The 25,414-nt window shown below is 32.7% G+C and overlaps 1 protein-coding gene across 1 annotated transcript; it reads right to left on the reverse strand.

Annotated features, from left to right (window-relative positions):
* Nucleotides 1–722: 722 nt before the first annotated feature.
* Nucleotides 723–19,877, reverse strand: LOC132740134 (uncharacterized; the record flags this gene model as incomplete). Its single annotated transcript, XM_060727984.1, is given in 4 exon segments — nucleotides 723–1,539; nucleotides 5,091–5,194; nucleotides 14,559–14,627; nucleotides 19,695–19,877. Coding segments are annotated over 4 exon segments (533 nt in total), but the record flags the coding sequence as incomplete, so codon positions are not given.
* Nucleotides 19,878–25,414: the final 5,537 nt, after the last annotated feature.

Below are 25,414 nucleotides of genomic sequence, written 5' to 3' on the forward strand. Positions count from 1 at the left end.
ATAATGTGTGTTTGCTATACAAACCAATGTTTCAAATGTGACACCAGGCTTAAACTTATATTTAAATTTTGTAGTAGTCGACTAATATAAAATACTTAATAATTAAGCTTTTATGACATTAAGTTTCTGATATAAAGACTTAAATTTGATAATGTTTTACAAGTGGAAATACATACACATTTCTTGCAGGTTCATTTGGTTGTTTGTGTAGGTGTTATTTACCTCTATTTAACAAGCATACACTTCATTAAAGATATACATATTTATGAGGGGGCTGAAATTATGTGTTAGTGAATCTACATTTTATATGTTAATTTGTTTACAAGTATACTACATGACCTACTTGAGCATTGAAACTATTTATGCAAATGTGTCATCTAAGTATCATATAAGGATCAAATCAATTCTGTGAAGTGTACCAAAATCTGTTAAATTATAGTTGCTAAGAAAAAAAATGGCAAACAGGTTTCTAATAAAATTACCTTTAACACATTTTTTTCAATCATTACATTTTGTGTCCATAAGTGTTCATCTGTAACATAATAATATGACCAATTTAATGATGTACTTACTAATGAACACTTACCAAATAAGTGTTTGAATTTTATCAAAGATAATTTAATGGACTGCTTAATTAAAGAGGACTAAATCAAGGTTAGCAATTCAGTCGAAATACTTAAATCATATCATAACTTTGTTTATTCATATACAGCTCACACTAATAAATTGTCAATAAGTTTTTAAATGATATTTGATGATAATTAAGCTATAAAAACAATGGTCTAGCAAAAGATTTTTATGATGAATGAAATTTGTATAAAATCTGATTAAAATAACAAAAGCTAGCAATGTCCTTTGGACTCTCACATACCTCCTCACTTACAAATAAGAAATATTTACTGGATAACAGCATTTAGTCTGAAAATTAATTTGTTCATATTGAAATAAACAAGCAATTGTATATCCATAGGAAGCCTTAAAAAAACAACTTTTAAGTATTCTGAAAGTTCTTAGTCAACATTTTATATATAATATATATATAATCTACCAATGTCTAGACTTCAAATGGAAAATATTTAAAATAGATGGTCATATTGCTTTCATTTGCATAAAAAGAAAAAATATTACGTAACAGATTTACTTTGAACAAATAAATTTACATAATTTGAGGATAATTGCATATTCACAAAACAACAAGAACAACAACATGTTAGGCATTTGTATAATATAAATATAGAAAAAATATAAAATTATCAAAAATACTTTATATATTAAAAAAAAATCTGATAAACATGTATATATGTAACAAAAATACTATCATATGGAAGTCATTGGAATGTATGTATAGTTAGTTGTAGTTAATTATTTTGGTGTGTTATTCTCGTCATCACTATCTGGTAATGGTTCAGCTTTCTTTGTGAAGTCCACCTGCACATACTCTGTCATGTCGTCCAGTCCATGGATAACAAGCTTCTTCTGGCCTTTAGGTTGATCATTGAATGTAAGGTCAGCATAAATAAGCCCATCTTTGTTCACATTCTGAAAATAGTAAAACTTTTAAATAGGAAAGCCCTGGTTTATCATCATTCAAACATAATTATTTCTGCCTAATTAGTACTAAAATTTAAGGCTTATTTGAACCACTTTGAGGAATTAACAGTCTGATGGAGCAGGAATGTTTACCACTAGGTTACCATTCGCCTTTTAAATCAAATATCAAGAGCCAAGAAATTGTCAAAACAAGGTTGTCACAAGGCTCTCACCTGAGGACAGAAAGTTACAATGCTCTCTTTAGACTATAGTTTCGAGTTGGGAGATATTGGTAATGTGATATTGACCATGGAGTTAAATATAAGATGGAGAAGAGACTTTGACGTCACACAGTTAAACTCAGTATCGGCGGAATTGTGTTCCCGCAAATTATCATATGTCGCGAGATTTTGCGAGAATTGATGCATCCTGGGTAAAAGTAGCCAAATACAGCCATATTGAAATCCTTGAGGTACATCAACAAAAAAGACTAACATTTTTTACTTATATAAGAAGCAATATTTATTTATTTTAAAACGTACAAAACACACTTTTCCACACAAATATTTCTCTGATGAAAATGCATGTCGGCAATGTCAGCAATAATTCACGGATATTGCCGCAGCTAAACGATAGCGTGAAAATCAGAGACTAGCGGGAAAATCCGATCATCACCGAAGCGCGCAAAGAATTGTGGTTCTGAATCGGACTCTCGTCTATTTTTGGAGTTTCCTATCCGTTGTTTATATATCTGTGTACTGACTTACATATCTGTGTATTGACTTATGACAGACTGACCTAAAATCAATAGGGGTCATCTTCTAGTCATGACTAACCTTAAAACAAATTTCAGAACTGTAGACCCATGATGTTTAAGAGATTTTTAATTGTATACTTTTTAACCCTAAAACAATAATTTGTACAATCTTTATAGAGGTTAACTATGAAACAATTTTTCATGCTTTGGGCTTTCCGCCCTAGATTGCACACCTGAGATCAATTACTACATATAGTGTTCAATCAAGAAGTGAATTGAGACAAATTAGGCACTTAACCCTAGCAGAATACATCATAATTTCAACCTTTTATAGAGCTCCTTAAGGAAACGCAATTTGCCAAATAGATAATCTGTTATTTTTGTAATAAATGGGTAAAAGTTGTATAAAGCAATCGACAAATGGGCATACTATTTTGGCCCAAAAAGCATAATTTGTATAAATTTTGCCAATGTGTACTAAGTAGTACTTTCATTACTTAAACTATTGGTATTGTGAGTTTTATGCAAGAAGACTTACACGTTACTTTCAATAGACATCTATTTAATCTTAGTGACCAGAGAGCATTGCAAATTGATCAAATGGGCATGTTTCATGTAACTTTTGTAGAGGACAACAAAGTTTATTACATGCTAAATACATTAAGCCCTTAGCATAGTTTAACTGAGGAGAATATTTTAGAGATTTCAATCAAAAATCTATTTCGGCTCCTGTGATTTACTAATGCATAAGACTAGAACCATTTACAAAACTTGAGCAGAGGACCCCCCCCAAAGATCATTACTGGTTGGTCAAAAGCTACATATGTACCATATTGTTTAGTATATGTTGTTTGAAGGAATTGTTGACCAGCATTTGACAGACATCCTGCCATAAAAATTAAAATTATTGAGAAAATAGTTGACTCTCGTCTGGAAGGATATTTAACAACAAACGAGCTTCACTATCCCCATCAATCTGCATATAGAAAATTCCATTCAACTGAAACAGCACTAATAAAAGTTCAAAATGATATATTGAATTCACTAGACAACAACGATGTTACCATGTTAGTTATGCTGGACTTATCAGCTGCATTCGATACAATCGACCACATTACACTTCTACAGCGCCTTAACACCAACTTTGGCATTTCTGGAAAACCGTTAGAATGGATACGTTCATATCTAAGTGATCGACACCAGACTGTCACAATAAATGGTGAACTGTCAAACCCTGTCAAATTGAGCTACAGTGTGCCTCAAGGATCCGTTCTGGGACCAAAATTTTTTACTATGTACACTAAACCTGTTGGTGCAATATGTAAGAAACATGGATTGGAATACCATTATTATGCAGACGATGGACAACTGTACCTCTCCTTTAAACCAACATGTCCAGTCTCTAAGAATGACTCTTTAGGTCGAGTTCAAAGCTGTCTTGCGGAAATAGTAACATGGATGAACAATAATATGTTAAAAATCAATGCTGACAAGACAGAAGTAATTATATTTACATCTCAGAGAAACCAACAGCATGTTGAGACAATAACTGTGACTATCGGAGATGAAAACATAAAACCATCAAATAGTGTAAGAAATCTTGGTGCTGTATTGGACAACAACATGACCCTGGAAAAGCACATTTACTCAGTTTGTAGATCTTGTTATGGACAACTACGCCAGATTGGTCATATAAGGAAATACCTAAATACTGATGCAACAAAATCTTTAGTGAATTCTTTAGTCACCTCACGCATGGATTATTGTAATGCACTTTTATATGGTGTACCTAAAACGACAATGAATAAACTACAACATCTGCTGCCCGCATCATCACAGGAACATCCAGATTTGAACATATCACTCCAGTATTGAAGAAACTAAACTGGATTCCTGTGGTTTATCGAGTAGATTTTAAAATCCTTATGCAAACTTATAAAGCCCTACATGACCAGTCACCAATTTACCTTAAACATTTACTGGCGCTATATCAACCAACAAGAAACTTAAGATCAAAGAACTCTTCAAAGCAACTTGTTGTTGCCAAAAGTAGGACTGTAAGATATGGTGAACGCAGTTTCTCTTCGGTGGCACCTAAACTGTGGAATGCTCTCCCAGACAGTATCAGAGACTCAAAAACAGTAGATGTTTTTAAGAAATCTTTAAAAACACATTTTTTCCAGAAAATTTATAGTAACTAACTGTGCTGTATTTGTCATCACTGTGAATTGGCGTGCTGTCTTTTGTTATGAGATATCTGGGTACACATTTGAAATATAATAGTCTATTTTTGAATCACATTTCCATTATAAATTACTGTTTTTATCAAAATGGATTTAGATTTCAGTTGTCTTATCTTGATTTGTATTTGTTTTTAAATTTTGATAGTTTTAACGTTTCTTTGTATTTTATTTTCAAGTCTTAGATTATTCTTCATGTACATTTTTTTATTTGATCGACTGAGTTTTAGACTTTTAGATTAATCATGCTATATTCTATATTTTGTAAATGTATACATAAATGTGTGTTATTTTTTTTATTACTTTTTTGTTTTTAAAGTTATTGTAAATGTATATAATTCCATTGTAGAGCGCCTTTGAACATTTATTTATTCAGAAGGGCGCTATAGAAATGTGGTAATTATTATTATTATTATAACAAATGCTAAGGTAAACTGAAAATTTAAAACATTAACAGAAATCTTAATGCCTTGCAGCATACAGATGCTCACTCTCTACTTATAAATGAGCTAAAGTAAAAATGTTTTCACTCCAATATCATTTAAAACAAAATCTCAAAATACCTTCTTTGCCGTTTGTTTCGCTGGTTCTGGATTTTCATAAATGATTTCATCATTTCTGCCTTTTTTTGCATCCATGAGCTCTGTAGCATTCTCATATAAATCACCTATTTAAAAGATAATGGTGTAGTTAAAATTCTGGTAACTTATATTTAAGGTTAAACAAGATTGCATTTGTGAAAAAGTGCCATGCCATCCCAGGAACAGAAGATCACAATTTTGTTTCTATACAATTGAACTTTGCGATAATACAAACCCCAAGGCCTTATTTGAAACACTTGGTAGCTGTCTGATAGACAATATTTCATATAATATATCTAAGCTCCTGCATTTGCTGAATCAAAGATATTTTCAAGTTTTTACTATATACAAGGAAAACCCAGGTGAATCAAATTTTGACCCCATATCTTTTGAACAATGTTGGTAGAGGTTCACGTAACAATGTTTAATGCAAATTATATAAGCTCTACCCATGTAGTTTAGGAGGAGTAGTTTTTCTTAATTAATTTTACTAAATGTATATAGATAAAACACATGATGCCCGATGTGGGACCAGTTCAGAGCCCAGGGCTCTAATTTGAACAATCATTGTAGAAGTCCACTAGACAATTCCATGCCAAATTTCTAAGATTCATCTCTCAGTGCTGGGAATCAAAATTGCGTCTTATCCTACAAAATGTAAACAAACGTCGCCATCTTGGAACGAATAATGTATGTCTTTGCTAATAAGTCTTTTTGTTGGTAATGACTGAAAACCAAATATATGTATTAACACGCTTAACTTTTTTCTGCTTCTTTCTTTATATGTTGCTTGTACAACTATTTTTTTAAACAAAAGTTATTGCGAACTTGCAACTCGAAGCAGGCCAGAATTGTTATGGAATTTTGTGGATATGACACAGTTCACATTGCATTATCCATCGTTTTTTCCTTCAATTCAATTATATACTCATTTTAAAGTTTACCATAAACTTGAAAATATAATTATGCATCATTTATTAAAATTTCATTAAAAAGAGATGTTTATTTCCAAGAAAAATAATAATTTGTATGAAATGATACGATGCAGTTGAAAATAAAATATGATACTACGCAGTTGTATTTTTGGCAGTCTTTTCAACAGAGATAATTTTTGTAATATATAACTATTTTACCGAATAATCACTTACGTCAAATAAAAGAAACTCAGATCATTCGCGGTTTAAAGCAATGTTTTGATGCTTTTGATTATTTAGAATGCATTGCGTTATGTCCAATATATCATTTAATTTAAAAGTTTTCATTGCGGAAGCTACATGAACATGATACTTTATTTACATAAAATCTGAAATAATTTCTTATATTTTCCTGTATGTTCAATATCATCCCTATTTTTTGCAAAAATATAGAAGTCTTTGATCTTGAATAACAAAATTCATTTTGGCTATAGCTATGCTTTTAGTAACTTGTGGTTCTGCATGTTCTAAGTAATTTTTGGTGTTTTTTTTCAAACTTTCACTCTACACTTTAGCGATAATCTGACCTAAATTTTCTCATCCCTGCTTTAATACTTTTTTAGGAAAAACTTCTTCAATACTATTGAAGCATCATGTCGCACATATATCTGTATCAAATTTATGGGTGCAAAGCGTAAAAAACCTTTACAAAAGGGACACCTATTTCACAAAATAATTTGTAGTTTTATCATTTGTAACTCGATTTTGAAAATTTAAAGATTTTTAATGATGAAAAATGATAGTATACATGTAGTGCGAATATCTAATTAATTTTCAGAAAATACTTTCCGTAGACCTGTTCTCATCGTCGATTAAGAAATGAAATACGACAAAAACAGGGCGCTGAACATAAATTAACAAGAGCCACCGCCGGGCGGGGGCAACGCTCGACTTTTTACTTTCTCTAAAAGCAAACAAAGAAATGTTTGAACAAAATATTAATGTTTCCTTTTTTATAAAATTAATAATTCTGTTTTGTCACATTAGTTTTGTCTATATATTTTATATATATAAATTTTAAATTTACTAATCTATATATATATATATATATATATATATATATATATATATATATATATATATATATATATATATATATATATATATGAATAGAGACACCCAATTCGAAGTCACGTGGTGGTGTCACGTGATGGAGTCACGTGGAATTCATGTGGTAGTCACGTGGTGGTGTCACTTGGTGGTGTCACGTGGTGGAGTCACGTGGTGGAGTCATGTGGTGGAGTCACGTGATGGTGTCACGTGGAAGTCATGTGGTGGAGTCACATGGTGGTGTCACGTGGAAGTCATGTGGTAGTCACGTGGTGGAGTCACGTAGTGGAGTCACGTGGTGGTTTCACATGGAAGTCATGTGGTAGAGTCACGTGGTCACGTGGCCAATAATAGCCAAAAACATGAAAATTTCAATAATTTGACCTTCAAAGACAAGGTCATTAATGAGTGAAGGTCAAGGTCTCTCTGGTTATTTTTAAAGGTTATCCTTGAAGATTATTATGTTTAAGTTTGAAGACAATCCATTCAAAAATAACAATTACAGCCAATTATAGCAAAGAACATGAAAATTTCAATAATTTGACCTTCAAAGTCAAGGTCATTTATGAGTGAAGGTCACGGTCTGTCGGGTTATTTTTAAGGGTTATCCTTGAAGATTATTATGTTCAAGACTAAAGACAATCCATTCAAAAATAACAAAGTTACAGCCAATAATAGCCAAAAACATGAAAATTTCAATAATTTGACCTTTAAAGTCAAGGTCATTGATGAGTGAAGGTCAAGGTCTGTCATGTTATTTTTAAGGGATATCCTTGAAGATTATTATGTTCAAGTTTGAAGACAATCCATTCAAAAATAACAAAGTTACAGCCAATAACAGCATAAACAAGCAAAATTTGGACTTTTAACCTTGAAGGTAAAGGTCATTTATTGATGAAGGTCAAGGTAAGTGTGGTCTACTAAACGGTCTTGTCCCAAGGGTTGTTGTCGCCAAGTATGAAGACAATACACCAAGAAATAAAAAAGTTATGATCCAGGAACAAGTTTGCGGACGGCAACGGCTTCGGCAACGGCTACGGCAACGGCAACGCCGCCGCGACTATAACAATACCTCTTCTTTTATTTTCAAAAAAAAAGTCGAGCTAAAAATGACTGAACGAAACACATACCTTACTTGCAGCTTAACCATTTATAATATAATTTTAAAAATTTAATGTTCAGAATACATGACCAGTTTTCCCAATCATGTATTAAAAGAGGAATAATACTTTATTTCAAATACCAATTTAAGTTTCAAATAATAAAGCTTATCTGCTCTCATCGATAATTAAGAAAACTAATTCAATAAAATCGGCACGTAAAAGACATAAGTAATAACGGCATTGTCGCAAATGTTGATAATTTTAAGTAACAAAGGAAGCCATGCAATTTGCGCATTATTATGAACAAGAGGGCCATGATGGCCCTGAAGTCGCTCACCTGTATATAGGCCCCTGGAGCGGGGCCAGTTTAAACTCCAGGGCTTTTATTTGAACAAACTTGGTAGACACCCATTAGAAGATGTTTCATGCTAAACATCTAAGGTCTAGCTCGTTGAATTTTTTAAAAGAAAATATTTCAAGTTTTTTCTTTACACATATAGATTAAAACAATGACACACCTAGGGCAGGGCCAGTTTTGACCCCAGGGCTTTTATTTGAACAATCTTTGTAGACACTTACTAGAAAATGTTTCATGCTTAATATCTAAACTCTAGCTATTTGGGTTTTTTCAAAGAAGATTTTTAAGTTTTTGCTATTCACATAAGGATAATTAATGTCCCCGGGACGAGGCTAATTTTGACCTCAGGGCCTTTATTTGAACAAACTTGGTAGACATTCACTAGAAAATGCTTTGTGCTTAATATCTAAACTCTAGCTATTTGAGTTTTTTCAAAGAAGATTTTTTAAGTTTTTGTTATACACATATAAGGAAAATGAATGACCCCCGGGGCGGGACCAATTTTGACCCCAGGGCTTTTATTTGAACAAACTTGGTAGACAATCACTAGAAGATGTTTCATGCTTAGTATCTAAACTGTAGCTATTTGGTTATTTTTTCAAGAAAGTTTTCTTTAAGTTTTTGCTATACACATATAAGGAAAATCAATGACCCCCGGGGCGGGGCCAATTTTGACCCCAGGGCTCATATTTGAACAAACTTGGTAGACATACATTAGAACATGTTTCATGCTAAATATCTTAGCTCTAGCTCTTTCGGTTCTTTAAAAGAAGATTTTTTAAGTTTTTACTTTATGAATATAGGGAAAATCAATGACCCCTTTGGGCGGGGCCAATTTTGACCCCAGGGCTTTTATTTGAACAAACTTGGTAGACACTCACTAGAAGATGTTTCATCCCAAATATCTTAGCTCTAGCTCTTTGGGTTCTTTAAAAGAAGATTTTTTAAGTTTTTACTATATGCATATAGGGAAAATCAATGACCCCCTGGGGCGGGGCCAATTTTGACCCCAGGGCTTTTATTTTAACAAACTTGGTAGACTCTCACTAGAAGATGTTTCATGCCAAATATCTAAGCTCTAGCTCTTCGGGTTTTTTAGAATAAGATATTTAAAGTTTTTTTCTGCATGGAATTAAATTCTTTGAACAATTTTTAAAGGTGACCACCAAAGGAACATTCCTGTGAAGTTTGGATGAAATTGGCTTAGTGGTTTATGAGGAGATGTCATTTAAAGCAAAAGTTTTACGGACGACGGACGGACGGACGCCGGACGAAAAGCGATCACAAAAGCTCACCCTGTCACTTTGTGACAGGTGAGCTAAAAAAGTAACCACCCCTATTAGTTTCGAACTCACAGGAACAAGTTTATAAGCATATGGGTGTGCGATCACGTGTTTCAATGTATTTGATACACCTTTTCAGAACTTGTAGTGAAACAGGTGCTAAAAATACAACTGAAAAATAAAGCTTTGATGAAATTTTTATTTAACATTTAAAATTTTAATTTTCGTGGGACCAATAAGTGACATCTGCTCTCGACATTAGACGTAAACAAGGTCACTTGTGCGCGTTCATAATAATAAAAACAAGAGCCACCGCCGGGCGGGGGCAACGATCGACTTTTTACTTTTTCTAAATGCAAACATAGAAAGGTTTGAACATTTCTTAACGTTTCCTTTTTTTATAAATTTCGTTGGTCTGTCTTGTCACATTAGTTTTGTTTATCTATTTTGTATATATATATATGAATAGAAACACGCAATTCTGTAAATAGAAACACGCAATTCTATAAATAGAAACATGCAATTCAATAAATAGAAAGACGCAATTCTCTAAATAGAAACACGCTATTCTATAAATAGAAACACGCAATTCTATAAATAGTAACAAGTAATTCTATAAATAGTAACACGCAATTCTATAAATAGTAACATGCAATTCTATAAATTGAAACACGCAATTCTATAAATAGTAACACGCAATTCTATAAATAGTAACACGCAGTTCTAAAAATAGTAACACGCAATTCTAAAAATAGTAACACGCAATTCCAAAAATAGAAACACGCAATTCTAAAAATAGTAACAGGCAATTCTAAAAATAGTAACACGCAGTTTCTATAAATAGTAACCCGCAATTCTAGAAATAGTAACACGCAATTCTAAAAATAGAAACACGCAATTCTATAAATAGTAACACGCAATTCTAAAAATAGAAACACGCAATTCTTTAAATAGAAACAAGCAATTTCTATAAATAGTAACACGCAATTTCTAAAAATAGAAACACGCAATTTCTAAAAATAGAAACACGCAATTTCTCAAAATAGAAACAGGCAATTCTAAAAATATTAACAGGCAATTCTTAAAATAGTAACACGCAATTTCTATAAATATTAACACACAATTCTAAAAATAGTAACACGCAATTCTAAAAATAGAAACACAAAATTCTAAAATTAGAAACACGCAATTCTAAAAATAGAAACACGCAATTCTAAAAATAGTAACACGCAATTCTAAAAATAGTTACACGCAATTTCTATAAATAGTATCCCGCAATTCTAAAAATAGTAACACGCAATTCTAAAAATAGAAACACGCAATTCTATAAATAGTAACACGCAATTCTAAAAATAGAAACACGCAATTCTTTAAATAGAAACAAGCAATTTCTATAAATATTAACACACAATTCTAAAAATAGTTACACGCAATTCTATAAATAAAAACACAAAATTCTAAAATTAGAAACACGCAATTCTAAAAATAGAAACACGCAATTCTAAAAATAGTAACACGCAATTCTAAAAATAGTAACACGCAATTTCTATAAATTGTAACCCGCAATTCAAAAAATAGTAACACGCAATTCTAAAAATAGAAACACGCAATTCTTAAAATAGAAACAAGCAATTTCTATAAATAGTAACACGCAATTTCTAAAAATAGAAACACGCAATTTCTAAAAATAGAAGCACCTAGTTCTATAAATAGTAACACGCAATTCTAAAAATAGGAACACGCAATTCTAAAAATAGAAACACGCAATTCTAAAAATAGAAACACGCAATTTCTAAAAATAGAAACACGCAATTTCTAAAAATAGAAACACCTGATTCTATAAATAGTAACACGCAATTCTAAAAATAGTAACACGCAATTCTAAAAATAGAAACACGCAATTCTATAAGGACAAACACGTTGTTGTTGTTGTTGTTAATGATGATGATGATGATAGATATGTATATATATATATATATATATTTATACACACACACACACACCAATAAATATATAATTATGGTCATTTATTGCACAAATCTGAGAAAATTCAGTAATATAACCTTCAAGGTCAAGGTCATTAAAGAGCCCAAGCAAATTTGGGTTTGATAAACAACAAGGTCTGGTCCTTAAGAATGTTGTTATAATATGAAGTTGATCTCTTCAATAATAGCAAAGTTACAGTCAGTTACCGTCAAAACAATGAAAATTTCAATAATTTGACCTTCAAAGACAATGTCATTAATGAGTGAAGGTCAAGGTCTTTCGGTATATTTTTAACAGTTATCTTTGAAGATTATTATGTTCAAGTTTCAAGACAATCCATTCAAAAATAACAAAGTTACAGCCAATAATAGCCAAAAACATGAAAATTTCAATAATTTGACCTTCAAAGTCAAGGTCATTTATGAGGGAAGGTCAAGGTCTGGCTGGTTATTTTTAAGGGATAATCTTGAAGATTATTATGTTCAAGTTTGAAGACAATCCATTCAAAAATAACAAAGTTACAGCTAATAACAGCATTAACAAGCAAAAATTGGACTTTTAACCTTGAAGGTCAAGGTCATTTATGGATAAAGGTCATGGTTAGTGTGGTCTACTGAAAGGTCTTGTCCCAAGGGTTGTTGTGGCCAAGTATGAAGACGATACACCAAGAAATAAAAAAGTTATGATCCAGGTACAAGTTTGCGGACGGGAACGGCAACGGCAACGCCGACCCGACTATAACAATACCTCTACTTTTTTTTTCAAAAAAAAAAAAAAGTCGAGCTAAAACTCGCAAACAAAAAAAAGTTTTTGGACATTACTAGGATACTTAACGCATAATTTAATAGCTGAACCAATATGCATCGCATCATATTTTATTTTCAAGTGCATCATATCATTTCGTACAGATTATTATTTTCTTGGAAAATAAACATTTCTATTTAATGAAATTTTAGTAATTAAATGATGCAAATCATATTTTTAAAATTATAGTGAACTCTGAAACGCGTCTATAATAAATTTGAAGGAAAAATCGATAGATAAAGCAATATGAACTGCGTCGTATCCATACAATTTCATAGAAATTCTGCTCCACTTCAAGTTGCAAGTTCGCTATAACTTTTGTTATACAAAATAGTTGTGCCAACAACATATACCAAACGAAGCGGAAAAATAGTGGAGTGTGTTAATACATATATTTTGTTTTCAGTCATTACCAACAAAAAGAGTTATAAACAAAAACATACATTTTTCGTTCCAAGATGGCGGCGTTTGTTTACAGTTTTGATTCCCAGCCCTGTTTCTTGTAGTTTTGGAGATGATTGTTTTAATTTTTACTATAATATTTAAGGGAAAATGATAAGTGTATATGAATATCAACCAGAATCTACAGTATTATACAGTATAAATTTAAAAATAAGACTGATATTTATGGTCACTAAAGCATTATTTTTGTAAAAATATATCATATATGACTTTATTAAGTCTGACTGTCAATCTTGAACATTTTGGAGGATTTCATTTATCCAGAAGATCTTGTTTAGCCAATTGTTTCTAATGAATTACGTACAAGAATTTATCACAAAAAGACTACTGAAAGTCCTGAGAAATGTGACCTTATGAACCTTGACATTATCTTATAAGCAAGGGCCTCTGTGGTAGAGTGGTTAAGGCGGTAGACTTCAAAGCACTTGCCCCTCCCTGCTAAGGGTTAAAATCCGGTCAGGGGCTTTGGACTCTAATGAAAGGAAGATATCCAGGTACATGTAGCTTATGGAATTTTATTTGTTCTCTTCAGGTGTCAGATTGTGCCTGAAATAATGAACAAAGGGGCACCTTAGATCTGTCTCCAGCAGTAAAGCAGACCTTTACAGTGTCAGTGTAACTTTAGATAACAACTAGAAAGGTTTTTTATCACAAAAACATATCTCTCCCAAAACTATGTATGGTCAATCATGAGAAGTTTCATTGAAATCCCACCAGTAGCTTGACCTATGAAAGCTGGACAAAATTTTTCTATTTAAAGTTCTAACGGCCATTTTGTGCAGCGAAGCTGAATGTGCCAGTGATGTGCACAACTAGGAATGGTACTGATCACTCCTGTAAAGTTTGGTTGAAATCCCACCAGTAGTTAGACCTGTGAAAGCCAGATAAGATTTTTCTATTTTAAGCTTTGGCGGCCATTTTGTGCAGTGAAGCGGAATGTGGCGGTGATGTGCACAACTATGGATAGTACTGATCACTCCTGTAAAATTTGGTTGAAATCCTACCAGTGAAGGCCGGACAAGATTTTTCTATTTTTAGCTCTAGCAGCCATTTTGTGCAGCCAAGCAAAACATGCCAGTGATGTGCACAACTAGGGATATAACTGATCACTGCTGTAAAGTTTGGTTGAAATTTCACCAGTAGCTTGACCTGTGAAGGCCGGACAAGATTTTTCTATTTTAAGCTCTCGCAGCCATTTTGTGCAGTGAAGCGGAATGTGCTATATGCACAACTATGGATGGTACTGATCACTCCTGTAAAGTTTGGTTGAAATCTCACATCTAGTTTGACCTGTAAAGGGCGGACAAGCTAAATGCGGATGGACGGACAACTGGACTGACAACAGGACAGACAGATGGCAAAAGGCAAAAACAATATGTCTCCCAAAAATTATGGGAGACATAATTCTTATCAGCATGTTATATTTATACCTTCTTGAGCTGTTTTCTTCCCTTTTTTATTTTTCACTAAGCCTTTCTTTTCTTTTTTGTCTTTCTTCCCTGAAAGTATTCAAGAACATATATTTTTTATGCAACTCTTACAAATAAATTGCATTTTAAGAGACCTTAAGTAAACCAAACAAAACAAATATACATGTATGAAAGTTAATAGACAATGCCAAATAATCTTAGCTTAAAGTCATATGCTTCCCTTAGAGAAGTGAATTCAAGTGACCCCTGGCAAGTCTAATTTTAACTTAAGGCCAGGATCAAACAAATCACAATCTATGACAGAGTTTAAAATTTTAAGTGCATAAATGATTCATTCTTATTTAGTCTATATCCAGTCTTTGACAATGACCTACCATGTAAAAGCATAATGTTGTGGTGGAGACTGATACTGTATGTCAATCAAACCATTTCAAGCTAACAAGGGCTATAATTCATGCAAAATAGATGCTAGAGTTATGAGTCTTCAAAATATACTATTATTATTAATTATAATCCCTGTGATGAGTGTAAAATTCTTTAATTTCTTTGCTGCAGTTATAGGTCTTAAACAGTGTTTTACAATAATTATGTGAAGATTAACATGAATATCTTCAGTAGTTTTTCACAGTGATTTTTCATTACAATCTTCAATAAGGAATTTGCAAAGTTCACAAGGGGTAATAATTAATTCAAAAGCCATGTTTGATTGGTAAGTGAACCAAAATTATGATGGATCATCAATAGTTGTGGATATTCATCCAACATACAAAACATTAACATGGAATTCCTAAAGTTATTACATTTCAGTTAAAATCTATGCCAGATTTATGATGCTTTGACAGTTACCATCAGTTATGATCCCAAAGACATGTGTTATTTCATCTATACCCTCATTAGTTCAAACCATTAATCAGAAATTTAAACAAGATTGCATTTGAGAAAAATGCTATGCCATCGCATGGTTCAAATTTCATAGCTGTTCATGGAAAAGAAAGTAGGTCACATCATTAAAATCTAGGTCACCTGGCCCGGCTTTCACTAACGTTCTCAAACTGAGATATATCTCAACTTAAGATTGTCTCAGTATTGACTGAGATTCTAACTCACCTGAGAAAAATCTCAAGTTGGCTTTCACTAAACTTTTTCTCAACATTTGAGAATTTTCTCAACTGAGACTGTTTTTTTTTTCTCAAGACATAAGCGGCTATCTTAGTGTACATTGTTGATGGGCTTCTATGACTAAAACATAGAGTGTTCCTTTTTGTTACGTAGTATATATTAATATAGTTGCTGTTTTGATGTAAGATGACGCAACAGGGAAATGTTTTGTATATTTATTACATTAAGAAGATCTATATTTTCTTGTTTTATTTAAAAAGAACAGCAACAACAACAACAAGAAACAAACAATAACAAAAACAACAAAAAGGAATTGCAAATGTGTGAATATTTGAATACTTATGAAAATGATTTATCAAGAATGAATGTACATCAAAAGAAAACAAAATCATTTTCAGTATGATAATTGTGACGTCATAATTTCATGACGTCATGAATTAGAGCGCATGATGTCACCCACAATAATCAGTCAATATATTACTAAATATATGAAAATAATAGGAATTTAATTGCCAAAAAGGTCAAATTATATTTATTTATCAACATAACCATGCAAAAAGTAAAAATACCCCTGAGAATAATAATTAAGCTTCACTGAGACATAATCTGAGACAGCCAAACCTTGTCTCAATATATCTGAGAAAAATCTCAAATCTTAAGTTGAGATTTTTCTCAATAGTTTTTAGTGAAAGCCAAACTGAGAGAAATCTCAATCTCGATTTCTGATTTGAGAAAAATCTCAGATTTGAGCTGAGATTTTTACGTTGAGAACGTTAGTGAAAGCCGGGCCTGATATCAAAGTTCAATTTTACAACTAAAACTGTGCACATGGTCAACATGTCATTGCTGTACATCAAAGGACAAGAACGTAGGTCTATGTCCACTCGTGCAAGGCATAATTTTGACCCAAGAGTTTAATTCAAAACAATCTTGATACAGGTCCACCAAACAACATTTCAAGTCAAATATCTAAGCTATAGCTTTCTCCCATTCAGAAAACATTTGTTTTATTTTCTGTTTTACTATGTGTACATAATGAGCACCATTGCCCCCGGGCAGGGCCAATTTTGACACCAGGGGAAAAATTTAAACAACTTTGGTAGAGGACCTATAAATGATATTATATATCAAACATCAAAGCTCCATGCCTTGTACCTTCACACAAAAATATTTTTATTTTTTCACTATATGTACATATTGAAAATCAATGACCCCCGGGACAGAACCAATTTTGACCCCAGGGCTATAATTTGAACAATCTTGCTAGAGGTTCACTACACAATGTTTCATGCAAAATATCTTATTTCTAGCCTTTGTAAATTTAGAGAAGATGATTTTTTAAGTTTTCACCATATACATATAAGGAAAACCTATGCCCCCCGGGGGCGGGGCTAATTTTGACACAAGAAGCAAAATTTGAACAACTTTGGTAGATTACCGTTAGATGATATTATTTAACAAATATTAAAGCTCTAAGCCTTGTCATTCAGACAAAAAGATTTTTTGATTTTTTACTATATGTATATATTGAAATCAATGACCCCCAGGGCGGGGGCAATTTGACCCCAGGGCTATAATTTGAACAATCTTGCTAGAGGTCTACTACACAACGTTTCATGCAAAATATCTAATATCTAACCTCTAGCATTTGTCAATTGCTAGAAAAATTTGTTTTAAGTTTTTACTATAAGTTTTTATTATATACATATAAGGAAAACCAATGACCCCCGGGGCGGGGCCGATTTTGACCCCAGGGCTATAATTTGAACAATCTGGGTAGAGGTCTACCAGACAATGCCTTATGCAAAATATCTAAGCTCTATGCCTTTTGGGTCTTTACAAGAAGGTGTTTTAAGTTTTTACTATATGCACATATAGTGAAAATCAATGACCCCGGAGCGGGGCCAATTTTGACCCCAGGGCTATAATTTGAACAATCTTGTTAGAGGTCTACGAGACAATGCCCTATGCAAAATATCTAAGCTCTAGGCCTTTTAGGTCTTTACAAGAAGATTTTTGAAATTTATTCTTATAATTCCTTTTGGTTGCCATGGCAACCAGATTTCTGCATGGAATGAAATTCTTTGAACAACTTTAGAAGTCCTTCACCCAAGGAACAAGCCTGCCAAGTTTGGTTGAAATTGGACTAGTGGTTTTTCACAAGAAGATTTTATAATTTCACTATATAATCTATATAACACACACACAAACACACACACACTAACCCACTGACACACACACGCATACACACACAGGTGAATCGCTATATGCCACCGCATCGCAGATGCTGCGGTGGCATAAACAGTTTTTAAAAATATCTTACATGCAAATGCTCAACTTTTCATCAGGAATGATTAAAATTTACAAAGGGATTGGATAGGGTGCAATTCAATGCTGGAGTTATGGGCCTTACAAAGAGTACAACAATTATGATGTCTAAGACCTAAGTGAAAGTTCTTGAAAATATCTTAAAAGGTTAAAAATATCTGAAGTTGCAAAAAGTAAAGTAAAATCAAATGTTCAGATTGAAACTGCCCTTCCATTGAGAAGAACCCCAAATGCTTTAAACTGGGGAAGGTGAATGACTGGCGTTTTCTTCTTCTTACTGCAGGAATTTAAAGTTGTCAGATCAATGCTTGGTGCAAATATAATGATTTAAAGAATATCTTACTAAACAAGGGGGCCATTGGCCCCAAAGCTCTCACCTGAAGACATCATGTACTTGTGTAAGGGCCACTTTAAACAATAGGGGCAAACTTTGAACAACTATGATAGGGGACCTATAGATGATATTATATACGAAATATCTAAGCTCTAAGCAGTGTACCTTCAGACAAATAGTTTTTTAAGTGTTTACTATATACATAGAAGGAAAACCCATAACCCCTGAGCTGGCAAATTTTGACCCCAGGGCTATACTTTGATAATCTTGGTAGAGTTTCACTACACAATTCTTCATGCCAAATATCTTACCTCTAGCCTTTGTCAATTAAGAGGAGAATAATTGTCTTAAGTTTTTACTATATTTACATAATTATAAGAAAAAACTATGACCCCCAGTTCTATTTTGATACTAGGGGCAAAATTTGATGAGCCTAAAGATGATATCATAAACCAAGTATAAAAGCTCTGGGACTTTCAGGCAAGTAAATTTTTTAAGTTTTCATTTTTGAAACTCCTTTTCTACAACAGACCGGAACCATTTGAACAAGTTTGGTAGGGAACCACCAAAGGATCATTCCTGTAAAGTTTGGCTACTTTGCAGTCTTTGGTTTCAGAGGAGATGCTGTTTAAAGAAATTGTTGATGACGCATGACTGACGGTGGGGGATCACAATAGCTCACCATGAGCAGGTTGTGCTCAGGTGATTTAATAAAAATAACGGACAAAAAGTGCTCTACTTTAACTTTATTATCCCTAATCTAAAATTTGACTGTTCATTTAACTTCCTGCATGGTCACTGACCCTATCCAAGCAGAGAAAAGGGATGTAAACCAAAGTTATCAGATAAAATAGCCAAATTTTGACTGATTAACAGGTATAGTCCAGTTTAGATTATAAATTATACATTTCTTACTGAAATGTTCATCTTTAACCTGTGTTTTTGTAGTCAGTTTAATCTTTAAATTTTACAAATACTTTTTATCTGCAAAAAGTCTAAATAGATGGCCTCGGTATGCTGAGCATTTGTTTAGTTAGGACATTACCACAATTATTTTACTTGTTCTATTTATAGTGCAGACAATGAAGAACGTCTAGTTTTTAATGAAATTTGCGCATAGATTACTCATGAACAGAAGCATTTACTTTGATAAGAGACACTATCAATTATGTTTTTTCATAACATTTGTTACCATTGTGCACAAGGGATGGGTCTTACTACTCTATATCCTTAATGTTGTTGTTAATTTAGTTCATTAAGAAAATCCACAATAATATAAAGTCAAATGTTTAGAACAAAAAGTGCTTGACTATAGTGTAATGACTAGTTCAACACTTTCAAGGTTCTCTACATACCATTGTTGGCCTTCAATTTCTTTGATTTGTCCACTTCTGCATAAACATCATTTTGATTGACTATAACAGGAGTCTTTTGCTTGTTAACAGTTGAATATTCAACCTCAGCACCACTTTGCCCACTTCCACCTGCTGATTGATCGCGTGGCCCTGCAGATACGTACATGGGATTGTCACGCATTCCTGAAAGTATTTAAAAATATTTTTTTTATTCCTTGTAAAAGCATGCAATCATTCGAATGATAAAATTGTTGGCCCTTGAGAAATAAAAATATTTTGAACATTCTTGATATGATCCATTAGGCTTAGAATTTTGTCTAAGCTCAAAACCTTTTACAGTTCCAATTGAAGCTTTGATTATGTTGCCATGGCAACCAAAGAACTGCATAGAATGGTATTAATGAAATATCTATAAGATTTTATGCAAGTAGTATAGCCATCAACTTTGATCATCATTGTCTAAGTAGTATCATGGTAATATGCTGTGAAAAGCAAACTGTAAATGAAAACATAAACTACAAAGACAGATGACAGATTGTGAGAATTATTGCACTTAGTTAAGGATGACCTAAATATATATTCACAATTGAGTAACATATTTCGACATATTCAATCTTAAAGATGAAAGCATAGTCAAAGTTTTTTTAATTCTCTTCACATAAAACTATAGCGATGTGATTAAATAGTTTCATTAACATGCTTAACAATTTACCTAAACTAAGAATGAAAAACATTCAATCTTAAGTACTGAACAGTTAATAATGTGCACTAGCAGGAACAACAGTATTTCCTTACATTTCAATTGTAATAGTACAGACAACAGAATAAAAGTAATTGCACATCAAGTGCACTTTGAAGTTCACTTCTAGTGTACTAGACCATTTATGCACTGGACAATGTTTCAGTTTGTATAGTAGTTACTTTTCATTCATACAGAAATTATTTTTTTCGATTGTGTAGGAAGCTTATAGCTTATAGACACATTTTCAAATCCGTTCCTGGAACCAACCGGTACTAAGCAATGAGTGTAAAGTTTCTTGCTCAAAGAAACAACGTCTTGCCCCTGACAGGGTATGACTCGGATAGCAACACATTAACCACTCGGTCATGCCGCCACTTCTAAAGCACTTACTTTTAATTTCAACAAATATCTTCATGACTTTCAAAGATTCATAAAAAAGTAGTAATATTTCAGATTTTGTTAAAGTACCATAAATTCTATTGATAATAATAAAATTGTGTAGTATTTTTTAAGGAATGTTTTAATTTAATAACATTTTATTCATCAATCAATAGTTTTTTATTCTTGTAAAATATTTTATTGAACTTATTATAATTACCAGGTTAATCGAACATTACCAGGTAATTGAACATAACCAGGTTATTTAACTAAAATAAAGTAATGTGCTAAATGGACAGTAGTAAATGTAAATATTTTAACTGATTTTACAAATTAGTTATCTACTCTTCCCAAAATTTTGTAGCGGACAAAACCGCACACATGAATTTTATAGTGGACAAAACCCCACACATGAATTTTATAGAGCAGACAAAAACCCAGACATTAATTTTGAAGAGTGGACAAAACCCCGCATGTGAATTTTATTGAGTGGACAAAACCCTGCAAACATGTATTTTACAGAGTGGACAAAACCCTACACATGAATTTTATAAAATGGACAAAACCCTACACATGAATTTTATAGAGTGGACAAAACCCTACAAAAGAATTTTAACACGAGGAAAAACGATCCTAAAAGCTCATCCTGAGCTAGCTCAGGTGAGCTAAAAATTGGTTTTTAGTGTTAAATAAAATCTTATTTCAGTTATATTAGTAAAACACTTTTAAACAAGTGTAATAATTGATTATTTTCATTCTTTTTCATTTATGAATGACATATTTAAAGTTGACTTTTAAATATTAATATAATGCTTATCAAAATCAAAATATTGTTATGAAGATATTCATATTGGTCATATAATAATTATTGAGAACTATCTGATTTATTTTTGTCATTCTTCATTGAAAGGTGGTTGACAGGGTTTGTCTATATTATGTAAAATATTGCCTGCTTTCATAAACAATATAATACACGTTATTCAGTTCACTTCTTACTAACTTTAAAGCAATACTAATAAACAAATTATCCATTAGTATAAAGTATTTTTCCCTTAAAATAATTTCCTTTACTTTTTCAAGAAATTGTTTCAATCTCGCTTGAGTGAAATTTTTATTATCACTGATTCGATTTCTTGTGTACATATGTGTAAGATGGTACACGGAACCAATACCACTGTCAACAAGTATATAAGCACGTGAAACTTGTGCATTGGTCTCTCAATTTACAACTCACTGTCCGAGTACAATTCAAATTAACTCTTCGGATTTGACATCAGAAAACTTGTCGTTTGTAACGGCATGTGGTAGAGGAAGACCAGTTAATGCTTCAAACCAGTCTAATGTGCAGACAAGGGGTCAGAAAAGGCAGGCAGAGGAGGACCGTGACTCCCTTAAAGAAGACACGTCCTTACAGTCTGACGGAGATGTCTGGGTGTTAGGTGATTTCTTACCTTATTGGGCCAGGGTACATGCACCAGAAACTAGAAAGAGCAATTTAAAGATCGATTGTGTGTCAGTTGCATGGTGGGGAAAAAGAGGCCTTGGTTGGTCAGGATTGAGACATCACATTGAAGTGCAGGTTCTTTTTTCTTAGCCACCTAAAATGGTAATAATTTAAACTTGGGGGAAATGTCTTGAAATCTCTTAAAACACCTGACATAAAAAATCTTATAAAATGGAAAATTGACTATTTGCGTAATGCTTTCGCAGACAGCTTCTTGTGTGAATGGATATTCTCCCACGCACTTGGCCTAAAAAGGAAATCAACCCTTTAAACTTAAAGAGAAATCGTCTTAATAGATTAGGTTGAAGAATTGTAAAGCAATCTGGGAAAGGGGCAATTATTACTACTGAGATTGACAACACCTCTTCCTTTCGGCCTGATGGTATTTATTTAAATACTGTAATGGAGTTTTATTAAGACTATTTGAAAGATGCAATTGTTGAAAATTTAAATTAAGTGTTCATCGGTAATTTATTTGGAGGATAAATCTTGACAAAATTTACTGTGGCAGACAAAAAAAGTTATGTCGATTGGGAGGCGGCCGTCTGGTTAACAATCTTGCCTACCGTCATAACTATTACCATGTATTAAATCAGCGTTAATATTATAAATTTATATCTTTGGCGTTTAAACTTCTAAATTGTTTTCGTCGGGTAAAGTATGACACAGTGGATGTGTTGACACAGTGTATGTGTCGGTATAAAGTGTGACACTGTGTATGTGTCGGTATAAAGTGTGACACTGTGTATGTGTCGGTATAAAGTGTGACACAGTGTACGAGGGGTGTCCCAGAATTACGTGGACTTTTGCTCTAACACAAAAACTACAGAAAATAAAAACAAACAAAATTAACATGAACAAAATGCAACTTTATTGCATTAGTACAAACAATTTCAAAGTTGTCCGGCAACTGGATCAGTGTCTGTGGGCAGGGTAATGAGACAAGGGGTAGCGGGTGCGGGGCAGTCCATTCCGACGTCATTCCGGTGGCGTCGCTAGTTGTTAATAAATGCGTGGCATCGAATGTCAGTTTTTCTCAACATAGTCGCCGCCTAACTCAATACACCTATGGTGTCGATATATCCACTAGTCGTACACTGCCCTGTATAATAATAATAAAACATACTATTAACTTGTTACGATAATAGTGTTAAAGACGACGGTGATAATGCTGACGCCGTATTATTATTATTATTATTATTTATCATTATTTTATTATTATTATTATTCTTTTTATTATTATTATTACTATTGTGGAGTTTATTTTGTACCCAAAGACAATGTGCGTTAACAAGGGAAATAACCTATCATGCGCACTGCTTACTATAGCAGTTTGAGTTCACTTTCTTAAAAGCTGAAGCGGATAAATTGCGTTTAAAATAATAAATTGTGATTACCTTAATTTTTAAAAATCATTTTTTTTTTAAACACAAAATTATTGCTTACCCTTGAATAGTACTCAGCATTGACCTTAGTGTAACGCCTGTCCCGATCTATGACGTCCTTGACTTCCTTAATTGACGCCACAGTCAACGTTGATTTTCTCCCACGACCCTTGTCGTCTTCAATGTCCTCTCGGCCGTCTCGAAAACGCTTATGCCACTTGAAAACGAGTGATCGACAAACAGGAGGTCTCACTTTTGCAGTCTCCAACATTTCCTGCGTCTGTGTTGGCGTCTTCCCAAGATTAACACAAAACTTTAAGATAGTCTGATGTTCCGCGTAATCCGTGGACGTCATTTTTTGTTAAATATCCAAGAGCAATGGTTGTCAGTTGTCCGCTGGTAAACAGTAACGGAAAAAGCTAAGACGTCAAAATTTCAAACGAACGTTCATATGACGTCACTGTATATGCTTACGACATCGCGCCATTTTTTACGTAATACATAAATACACAAGATATACAAAAGTAAAGACAACTTATTAATACAAAATATTGGACTGCCCCGCCCTGCGCATACTGCGTTACTATAGCGACGTAAAATATAAAGAAGCAATGTTAGAAATTTAAAAATATTGGACATATTCATTAAGGATATGTTAAAGGTATTGTATACAAATTTGCTAAAAAATGCATTAAAAAATTAAAAAGTTATAGCAAAAGTCCACATAATTCTGGGACACCCATCGTATGTGTCATTATAAAGTGTGATACAGTGTATGTGTCTGTTTAATGTGTGACACAATTGTTTTGTCACCAGAAACAACTGTTTTTCAGTGATTATAGAAATATCTTTTTCAAATAAACTTGTAGAAAGACAAGTCAAGGTCAACTTCAACTTGCCTCTCTAGTTGTTAGGTTTCCCGACAATTACTTTATAGTAAAAATGATAGGAACCAAGTTTGGGTCAATATTCATTTAAGATAACATAGGTATACTAGTCAACTCGACCAGAAAGTTAACATTTCAGGTTAATTATCTTACTCTCTAATGACAAATTACATAAAGACAAGCAAGACATACTTCTAAAGTTGCCATAAGTTCACTTAAACTTAAGTTTTGTTCCTTAATGTAAAATGCAAGTTACAAACGATTATAAAGTAAAATAAGATGAAAAATAATTTTAGCCATATCTACATTTATGAAATAAATTCAAATTTATTAACATTTACCTTATTAGTTTGAGTGCTTTCCTATTGAATTTTTTTTTAAATACTACCTAATAAAAAAAGAAGAAAAAAAACTGATATCAGGGAAAGTGGTTATGCAGCTGGGGAAGACCAGTTCAAGCTAATTTCTATCGATCAGGCTATTCTATATATTATTATTATATTCTCATATTGATCGACCTTCTTAATCAGGAAGTAACCCAAATTTGATTTATGACTTACGCAACATAAATTTTTAAATGCCTAACCGAAGCTTTTCAATTACTGTCCTAGGATGATAACTTGAGCCTTTGTTTACATTACAAAGACCAATAACAATGCGAAAAATAGGTTAGGCAGATCAATGCCACAACCTATAAATTGAAAATAAAACCACATGTTATCATATGTCTTGTTAGCACAGTAGGTAGAGCAACCATGTCAGTAATGTGTTTTACCCGTACAGGCAGAAGTTCGACTACTGGTATGACACATTTTTTTTACCTC

This window comes from Ruditapes philippinarum, unplaced genomic scaffold, assembly GCF_026571515.1.
Source record: "Ruditapes philippinarum isolate M1 unplaced genomic scaffold, ASM2657151v2 ctg10400_1_1_1_1, whole genome shotgun sequence".
Lineage (NCBI taxonomy): Eukaryota > Metazoa > Mollusca > Bivalvia > Venerida > Veneridae > Ruditapes > Ruditapes philippinarum.